The following is a 10,129-nucleotide window of genomic DNA, read 5'->3' as shown; positions in this document are numbered from 1 at the left end:
CACATTAAAAGAATGTAAGATGAAAAGAACATCACCCACACGTTCTTCAATCCCGCAAGATTGCAAGAAGCATTGAATAAAGGAAGAACAGTGAAATAAAAAGTAAATCATAATTTTGAAGCAAGAGATTAGAAACACTAATCACCCATCTTTATTTTTAGCATATTAAGCCTTTTAAATAGGCCTTGCAATGAGTAAAATTGATAAGGTTAAGGAACTAATCCTGATTAAACTAGAATAAGAATAAGGTTAAGAAAATCTATCCTAACTAAAATAGGAAAAAGAATTCTAGTAGGAATGGGATACAACCTAACAATCCTAGTTTGACTAGAACTACAAATATAATCCTACTAAAACAAAAATTAAATTACTAGGAAACAAGAAATAAGAAATCCAAATCTTTAAGGAAAAGAAATCCCAATCTTGGATGAATTTTTGGACTTCTTGAATTTCTTGAATTTTTAGCTTTCTTGATCTTGCATCATGTGTTGACTGATGAACAAAAAATTCAAGTTGTCATACGTTCTTTACCTAGTTCTTGGGATCATATGAAAATGCATTTGACCCTTAATGAGAAAAATAACAACTCTAGAAGATGTCCGGAGGCATCTTGAGTTAGAGGAGGAACGACTTGAGGCTGCAAAGCCAATAGCTGAGTTGCACATGGCAACAACCTCCAAAACCAAGAGCGATTCAAAGAAAAAGAACTGGGGAAAGAAGAGAGGGCCACCTCAAGCTCAGCCAGCTCAGCCTGCTATACTGAAAAAGGCAAGAGTAGACATCCCAAACGTGTCAAAGTTGCTAAATTGAAATATTATAATTGTGACAAAAGGAGTCACTATGCCAGGGATTGCTATGATACCAATGAAGGAATGCGTTAAACTGAACACATTAGATAGCGCGTGAATTGTAAAATAAGAACTTACTTGTTCGCATAACGAAAACGGAACGAAAAGATGAACCACGGCTGGAATTATTGGTTGGCGGTGGTTGTCACAGTGTGTTGGATCAACCCCAAATTCCACAGTCTAAACCCTAGTCTGATTTTAGGAGAAGAGAGTGTAGAAAATACTATTGAGAGTCTGTTTTATTGTACACTGTAAGTGTACTTTTATAGAGAATATTAGAGTTAATTAATAACTTTATTGGGCCTTAAAGTATCTCTTATGGGTGGACCCAAAATTTCCTTACATACAATTCCGAGTACTATTCCAAAGCCAATGAAAAATCTATTTCATGCCAACAGAACCTTTTTAGCTTTGCAAATCTCCTTATCTCACTCCAAATTTGATAGACCAGACGTGAGAAACTGATCGGGATTGTTGTGATCTCCTGTAACAATTTTGCTGCCAAGCAATTCAAGATTGGAGCACTCTTTTAGTTTTTCTTTCCTTTTCAATTCTCCTTTTCTCCTTTCCTTTTCGTATTAATGGTTTAATGATGGATTGGAGTAAGGACTCAAATTGTTGCCCTGGTAACAAGTAACTTGAAGAAAATTGCAGGACTTCTTTTTCAGTTTCTTGGGTGTATCAATTGTTAGTATTAAGGATTAGAGATATACACAACTCAAACTACCACCAATAATGTAGTAAAGCCAATAATGTAGTAAAGCCAGCTACACTGGGTTTTACAAAGCCACAAATCTAATACTCAGGGATTGCAATTCACAAATAAAAAGAGTTTAACGTTTATACATTAACTGTGCAAAAAGAATTTTTACACCATCTGATTACATAAAAGATAATTACACGTAAACGTTCATAATAACTGGAATTAATAATGCCAAGATTCCGGCAATCATATTTGACTCAAGTACTTTATTCGCTTTTGTGCTTCAACCTAGGAAATGCACCTGTTTTCTTTTAAGAGATTTTGCTTTATCCAAGATATTATACATGAGACAAATATACATACATGATACAGCCAATCAGGTTTTATCCAAATTCATGTACACAAGTAACTGATGTTGAAAAAATATATACAGGGACAACCCAATTATTTGAGACAAACTCAGCGCCAAACAAGAAAACAATCATAAATAAAAAGGCTGCATCTTTTAACTGGACGTGAATATACAGCAAATTATATCAAAAGAGGTTGAGGTTCTGAATATATTCATTGCGAAACTAAAACAAGTATATGGACACAAGTGAAAACTATAAACTAGTCAACTAACATATGTAAACTGCATGCATCATTTAAAACTTCAATCTCCTTGAGTTGGAGGTTGGATGCATGCACAAAATGGAGCTCTCTTTTTCCTGTTGCTTTTTCTAACTCCGCCATAAAGATAATCTCGCAATAGAACCCTTCTTTTTGTCTCGGAGGCGTTACTATTTCCTTTGCTTTCGTCGTTGAGTTTCAGTAAAACAAACTGCAACTTCTGAACTTCCAATTGCAACCGCCCAATTTTCTCAGATATTCTTCGTGCCTGTTCTGATGTTCTCCTCCTACTAACATTTCCAATCTCTTCCGACTCCAATGCAAACTTCATATCAGAAGACCCGAAGCTATCTTCCATGTTTTTCATCAACTTACCAGTAAGATCGAATAACTTGTGAATAGCAGCCTCAGCTTCATTGAGCTGTCCTTTGAGAGTTTCCGATTCAGCTACAGCTTTACCCCTTTTCCCCTTCTCAGTAATCTCAAGTTCCCTCTTCAAGTCTTCTACTGTGATCTGAAGATTCGTCAATTTCTGCACATCCGAATCGAGCCTCTCTAAGACCTTCCTCTTGTTTCCCTCTTGAGTGGATTCTCTTGATCTTTTTGAGATGTTCAATTTTCCCTCACTCGAATCCTTCTCACCTAACTCATCTGAAGCAGGATTTTGACACTTTGTCTTCACTGATATGACACGCTTATGGAAATCAATATCATTTTCAGCATTTGGAGTATCATCCAACTTTGCTTTACCAGTAACGGTAGGATTGGCAGGATCCCATAGGTCAAAAACTAGATTATTAGTCTCAGCCTGTTCCTCTCTCCTGCCAATTCTGTTGGACGAACACTCGGATACGTGGTCAAGCATGATATCCTTGGTCAATATTCCACTTTCTGCCTCAAATATTTCAGATTTAGGTGCTGAGTTTCTTTTACGGAGGCTGCTCTTTGACTTTAACTCCTCAATCTGTTGCATTGCAGCCTGTAGCTTGATTTGCATGTTAATGTTTTCCTGCCCCAAAAGCTGCTCCATTTCGACCAATGCCTTCTCAACAGCTCGAACTCTTATTTCCAATCCGTGCAGGTCCAAAAATGCATCGGTCGCCACAGCATCTTCATTGTCTTCCAAATGAGAGCTGTCAACTGGATATGCTACAACAATGTCCTGAAAATAAGCCAAGATAATCTTTAGCTCACCTATACATAGAAAACAGAAAACCTCAATTTGTACATATCTCTAAGGTTTAAATTCCTCAGAATAACCTTTAGAATACAGTGCTAAGACTGCATTAATCTAATTTCCCTAGATTTCAAGTTGCAGGAGCATCATGCACGGGTCTACTTTTGTACACAAATATTTCTGATATTTTTACCCTACACTAGAAGATTTATCACCACCAGGAGTAACGAAGTTTCTTGTCACTAAATTCGTGGAAATAAATACCTAAGCTTGATCATGATATTGTCTATGCGAAATATCAAGGTCCATCATATATTAGTTAACATATCGCAACTTACCACACAGAGATGGAGAGGATAGAAGATGATAAAACTGTTGAAATAAATTCCACAAAATACAATTGAGAATGTGTTTTTCTTCGATTGAGAAGCATCTTGTGGCATAACACTAACATATATACACATGCATACATACATGCATACATACATATAATATATCAGCAACCAATTAACATATTAATGGACAAGATTATTCCAGGAGCTTTCTAATATTATACTATTACTTACCCTAGTGTCCAGCTAAAAGAAGCCAAGCAGAGGATTTGTGTAGGAGCAGTTAGTTACCTTTGTGTCCTCAGTATCAGGCTTTTTGGGCTTCCCGTGCAAATAGGAGTGTTTCTCTAGGGATGATATGCATTGGCTCAAAGACAAGATTGCAGGTCCATATGCAGCTAGTTGAGTGTTAAGCTCTTCATTTTCAGTACCCAAAGTTTTCACTTTTTCTTTCAGAAGTTTAATGTCCTCATCCTTTGAAGTGATCTGAACATCGAAGCTTTGACATGCTTGTGCAAGCTCATGAATCTTCTGCTCGTAAAGGATTTGGTAGAACATTGAGACCTGCAACTCACCTAGAAGCACACTCATCTCTAACTTATGTGCGTCAATCTCATTCAATTGCTTATGGAGCTCAGTATGCAATGCTTCCTCCTGCATTTTCAGTTTTTCAAGCTCTCCATGAGATCGCTGAAGTCCTTCCCGCAATAATTGACTGGCCTGGAAAAGGTGTGCTTTTTCTGTGCTCAATTGGTTATTGTCACCACACAACTTTAGGATCTTTATTTCTTGGTCCTCTACAACGTTTTTGCTCCCAATTAGTTCTCTGCTCAAGTTCTTCAAAATTTGATGCAACACCGATTTCTCAGTTTCAGTAATATAAAGCTTCTGTTCCATTCCCTGAAGCTCAATTTCCTTCTCAAACAACAGATTTTTCAGTTTTTCAAGCTCTCCACGAGATTGCTGAAGTCCTTCCCTCAATAATTGACTGGCCTCAAAAAGGTGTGCTTTTTCTGTGCTCAATTGGTTATTGTTAGCACACAACTTTAGAATCTTTATTTCTTGGTCCTCCAGAATTCTTTTACTCCCAATTAGTTCTCTGCTCAAGTTCTTCAAAATTTGATGCAACACAGATTTCTCAGTTTCAGTAAGATAAAGCTTCTCTTCCATTCCCTGAAGCTCAATATCCTTCTCAAACAAAAGATTTTTGCCGTCATTTACTTGAAGACTGAGCTGATCCCTCATACTTTTAACACTCTTCAACTCATCTTCTGCCAACTGCAACGCTTTTGCCAGGTTACAGTTTTCAATTTCTAGCAGTTCCCCTCTGTGATCTTTCTCCCTGATTTTTAATTTCAGTTCTTCACTACCCTCTTTGAGTTTAGTTGCATCACTCTGCAACGCCAATAATTGCGCCGATTTGATATTTGACTCCTGCCCGATAATTGTCTTTTCAGCAACAAGATGCTCCGCCTCTAGTTTTAATTGCTCCAGTAATGTGACAAGAACATTCATCTGAATAGCCCTTTGGTGATTTTCTTCCTCAGTTTTGTAGAATGATTCATTAGCAACTTCAACTCTATGAAAAATATGGTCAAGATGAACTTGGTCTTTCCTGTCTTCACATGCATGGTTTGGAACAATATCAAGAGCCTTCAGCAACTTAAATATCCCATTTCTCAGAGTACTAACTTGATCAAACAAGGATTTCATTTCCATTTTCTGTTCAACATTCTGCTGCTTTAAATCAGAAATCAAAGTTTTAGATAATGCAGATGCTTCAAAAAGCTTCTGATACTCACACAGCAAAGAAGAACCCTTTCCTTCAAGATCTAGGGTGGATGTCTGTAAGGTGAAGTTGAGAATGTCAGACTCTGTAGCTTTTTCGAGCAGCTTATCAAACTCTTGCTTAGTTAATTGACATTCTTCCTGCAAAAGATGCATCTCTGATTCCATACCAGCCAACCGTGCATCACTCATGTGGACAAATCTGTCGTGTTCACAAATTTTTTCATCTAAAGAAATCCTCAGCTCCTCCATTGCATGAAGCGTCAATTCCTTCTCTTTCTCCAAAGCTGAATGCCTCTGTTCCAGTCCTGAATACCTTCCCTCCAGATCATCCAGTGCAACTTGTGCAGCCTGCAACTGAGAAAATAGACTTTCCTTTTCACAGGCAAGATCTGCTTTCTCTTTGACTAGTATTTCACATGAATCCTCTAAGCTCTTTGATTTTACCTTTAAACTCTGAAGCTCAACATGAGCATCAGAAAGGGAATTCTCAAGAACGGTATTCTTAGCTGAGACTTTTTCCAGATTCTCAATGGTTACTTGCAACTCACTCGTTAAAGTGGCTTTGTCATTGAGAAGTGCAGATTTCTCCTCGAGAAGAGATTGACAGGAGTCTTCTAATGCCTGTAAACTTCCTCTCACAGCTTCCAGTTCAGCACTCAAATCTGACAGTGAATTTTCCAGAATGGAGATTTTCTCAAGAAGCTCCTCGAACACTTGTAGCTTCTCCAGAAGAGCTACTTTTTCACTTCTTTCCCTCTCACAGGTTTCGTTCAGATTTGACTTTTCATCTTGCAGCTCCTTGACAGATGATTCAAAGCATTCTGGGTCAAGGCCTACTGCCTGCACCTGTGTCACAATAGACAATAACTTCTTGTTGTGATCGTTAAGTTCTTCCTTAAGGCAGTAGATTTCTTGCTGAAGAGCATTTCTTTGGTCCACTCGAAGCTCAACCTCTACCTCGAGTTTTCCCTTCACTTCCCTAAAACTAGATATCTCATTTTGCATATCCCTCATAGATATAGCTGACGATACGTTTATCTCATTGAGGTCCTTGTTCTCCTCTTTAACCTTCTGGACTTCATCCTGCAATGTTTGATTATGAGTCTCCAAATCCTTTAACACCTGTAACCGGTTCTGAAGCTCTGAAGCCAGCGCCCTCATTTCTTCCTGAGCTTTGGCATGCAGATGCTGCAGAGTTTGGAAAGCAGTTTCAGCCTCAACAAAACGCAAGCGTTCTTCTTGTACACAAGTCCACAATGTTCCCAGTTCCTTCTGCTTTTCTGTAAGTTCTTGACTTTGGGTACCCATCTTCAGTGCCAGAGATTCCAGCTCAGACTGAAGAGATTTATTGGATCTTTCTAATAAAAGGCAGCGCCCTTCTGCACCTTCTAACTTGGCAACTCCATCGTTGATCTCTGCATTCAACCTTTGGGCCTCCTCTTTGGCACAAGAAAGCTTCTCCTCTAAAGTGGAGATGGTTTCCAAGCATTGCTGAAGCTGCAGAGCCGCAGCTTCTTTTTCCCCAGTCAATTTTAGTATGTCTCGTTTGAGAGATTCAACCTCATTTTCTGCTTTCTCAGCCCTCTCAGTTGACCTTTTTGCATCTTCTTCAGCGCACTGTAATTTGTTCTCGAGCTTTGCTATTATCTCAAGAGATTGCATATACTGCTTAAGAGCTTCATCTTTTTCAGCTGCTACCTTAGCGAGATCCTCTCTTAAAGATTGGGCTTCAAGTTCAGCTTTGCCAGCTCTTTCACCAAGTACAGCAGCGTTCTCTTGGGAATGGGCGACGGTGTTCTCCAACTCAGAGATCCTGTATAAGGACTTCTGATACTGCTGAAGACTAGCCTCCTTTTCAGCTCCCAATGCAGAAAGTGCCTCCTTTAAGGTTTGGGCTTCAGCTTCAGCTTTGCTCGCTCGTTCACCAAATCCTCGGGAATCTTCTTTGGCTCGAGATATTTCTGACTCCAGATGAGATAACTTTTCCAATGTCTGTTGGTACTGAATAAGGCCTGCTTCTTTCTCAGCTTCCACTCGGGCAAGAGCTTTCTTCAATGTCAGAATCTCCTCAGATTCAACCTTGCACTCTGAATCTGGAAGTGCTCGCGATTCGAAACTGTTTCTCTCATTGGTCTGCACTCCTGCTGCTTTCTCCTCTGTCTCACTAAAATCCAGACCCTTCCTAACCCTTCCATCAGCAAATAAATCATTGCGCTGCTTCAATACTTTTCTTTTCATCGCAGAGTGTGACTCATCTGTGAATGCTCCATTGCTCTTGAGATCATGAGCAGCGACTCCAAGAGCACCTTTCTGCATCTCTTCAGGTTCAAAAAGACCGCGCATTGGGGTTAGCTCCGGTGTTTGAGGATCAGAACCCGCCGGTGAATCGTCTCCAAGTCCTAGATCCGTCATGGTCTGGTGGGCATGGCGGATCACCCCGGTTGCATGATCATATCTTTCAGCCAATGCACGGTATGCTCTATAGAATTCTTCTACAAATTTCATTAATTCTGGCCGTTTCTTATAGTACATCTCCGCTCTCCTTGCAAAAGAATCGGCATCTTCATTTATGAGTTTGATCATTCCTTTGACTTTGACATCCATATCTAGCAAAGCGAACAGTGAATTGTATTAGAAGTTGTTTAGGAAACACCATATGAGAGAGAAATAGTTAGAGAAAAAAAGAGAAGCCACATTTTGAGATGATATCTGCAAAATTTTATAAACTGAAATGCACATAAGGCATTGAGGTTTAAAGCCATCAAGAGCATGTTAGGAATAGAACAATAACTCCACCTCGTAAACAACACCGATGTTACTATCCCTGTAAGACTTTTTGATCGATAACACGACGTTACCATTTCTGAAATTGATAGACATTTAAAAAAGAGCACTCCATCCTATCTTGATCGCCGCGAGATCTCCTTAATCATTACCACAATGATACAATCATGAACGATGCGTGGGCACGAAATCAATGCTTCATGCAAAGTACTCTCACTAAAAGGAAATAAAGGCCGAGCTAGAACAATATATTCTTCCATTAATGACCACCTCAAAGAACAGGGAATTTCTCCTTAGATAACTCTAGCATAAGCAAAATTCTATTCCCGCAACAAAGAAAGAAAACAGCAGTACCTGTGAGATTCTCCTGTAACCATCTTGAGTTTTTGGGACTAATGTGACTATTCCACCACCAAGAGTACATGCGTCGAGAATCTTGATGCGACAAAGTTGCCATCTTTGCTAGTTTATCACAGATTATGCAGATTGCTCCTCAAATGTAGTCCAGACTCGGCAAATGTGAACCAGGAAAAAAATATACGACTTCTGAAAACGAATATACTAGAACTTCAAGACAACCAATTCAATGCTCAATGATAGATTTTATAAGTCTTGTTCTATCAGTCCCTGTAGATAACAGCAAGAAAATGAAGATTAAGGAATGAAACACACAGTTTAAAACTAAAATTTGACGTTGTAGAGGCGAATTATAGACTGTAAAATCTATAATTAGGAGGAAACTTACAGATTACTGAAATCCAAGTCCATTTTCATATAACAAATTATGCATATTGCTCCTCAAATATAAGCCAGGAAAAAAATATGGCCTCTGAAAGGAATATATTAGAACTTTGAGACAGCCAATTCAAAGCTCAGTGATGGGTCTTACATATCTTGATTTATTACTCCCTGTAAGTATAAGCAAGGACATAAAGATTAAAGAATAAAACAACAAGTTTTACAAAAAAAAAATTAGTATAGTCAAGGCTAAAAAGACTGTAAAAAAGCTAATTAGGAATAAAATTACCTGATCAACGAGCTGTAATCTAAACAGAAGGGTCTTTTAACATAAGATTGAACAAACTCTGCAGATCACTGAATCAGAAAAAAGGAAAAAAACTGGGTTAGATCATTCACAATACTAGACCAACAAGTAGTTGCTTAATCCAGAAGCAACAAGTCAAATTTAAGGATACATTAAAAATCACAGCTTGATCAATAAAACATTAGAAAGCCATAAAAGGGTTGACTGAGAGTCAACAAAAACTCGAACTGAATTAAAAAACTAACATGATCATGGAATAAATTCATGTTTTTGAGAATAAGAAATTACCAAGAAAAGGAGAACAAAAATGGGATTACCAGCCGCAAAATTGAACAATTACTCTGATTTTTCTATTAGTTTATGTTTTTTCTGTATCAACCCATTATGCAGTTAGATCTCTCTCAAATATCTCTGGAATTTCTTTGGCTTTTTGATACGCTTCGCTGGGATACCTACTGTATGAGCTAAAGTGTCCAATAGTAGTAGGGAAGAGGAGAAAAGCAGGGGCAAAAAAGACAAGAAAGAGACAAAAAAGTAGACACAGTTAGGAGTAACGCCTGTCCTATTTTATGTTTGAGATTTCGTAATTTCTTACTAATCCCATTCGTTTATGAAATACTTTGATTCGATACGGAATTTCTTATTAATTTTGAAGCTTATAGTATTAAAAGTTTAAGGGGTAAAAATTTTATAGGACCATGATATTTGTGTAATTATAAAAAAAATTTATTAAGAATAAAATAAAAAATTTAAAATTAAATTATTTTTAAATTTAAAAATATATCACTTATTAATGAAACAGACTAAAAAAAAAATATTTTGTCTAATTTAAAACAG

The 10,129-nt window shown here is 37.8% G+C and overlaps 1 protein-coding gene across 2 annotated transcripts; it reads right to left on the bottom strand.

Moving 5' to 3' along the window:
- Nucleotides 1-2,035: 2,035 nt before the first annotated feature.
- On the bottom strand, nucleotides 2,036-9,753 carry LOC104085137 (protein NETWORKED 1D). 2 transcript variants are annotated; one of them, XM_009589103.4, is made up of 6 exons: nucleotides 9,610-9,753; nucleotides 9,275-9,342; nucleotides 8,993-9,156; nucleotides 8,602-8,874; nucleotides 3,964-8,069; nucleotides 2,036-3,325 (listed from the first exon to the last, which is right to left on the bottom strand). In XM_009589103.4, exons 4-6 carry the CDS (start codon nucleotides 8,702-8,704, stop codon nucleotides 2,207-2,209), a joined length of 5,328 nt encoding a protein of 1,775 aa, XP_009587398.1. In that variant the 5' UTR covers nucleotides 8,705-8,874; nucleotides 8,993-9,156; nucleotides 9,275-9,342; nucleotides 9,610-9,753; the 3' UTR covers nucleotides 2,036-2,206. The 2 variants fall into 2 exon arrangements, with proteins under 2 accessions (XP_009587398.1, XP_009587397.1); XM_009589102.4 differs by having other exon boundaries at nucleotides 9,581-9,721.
- Between the last annotated feature and the right edge of the window lie 376 nt (nucleotides 9,754-10,129).

The sequence above is a fragment of the Nicotiana tomentosiformis genome, chromosome 1 (assembly GCF_000390325.3).
Source record: "Nicotiana tomentosiformis chromosome 1, ASM39032v3, whole genome shotgun sequence".
NCBI classification, from domain to species: domain Eukaryota; kingdom Viridiplantae; phylum Streptophyta; class Magnoliopsida; order Solanales; family Solanaceae; genus Nicotiana; species Nicotiana tomentosiformis.
This window is presented reverse-complemented; position numbering and strand designations above follow the sequence as displayed.

What these genes read in the sequence shown, in the direction of transcription:
- LOC104085137 (XM_009589103.4), bottom strand. Translation starts at nt 8,704, where the DNA reads ATGGCAACTTTGTCGCATCAAGATTCTCGACGCATGTACTCTTGGTGG. An exon ending in GTTACAGGAGAATCTCACAG is followed by an intron (nt 8,070 to 8,601) that starts GTACTGCTGTTT and finishes TCGCTTTGCTAG; the next exon opens with ATATGGATGTCAAAGTCAAA. An exon ending in CTGATACTGAGGACACAAAG is followed by an intron (nt 3,326 to 3,963) that starts GTAACTAACTGC and finishes GCTTATTTTCAG; the next exon opens with GACATTGTTGTAGCATATCC.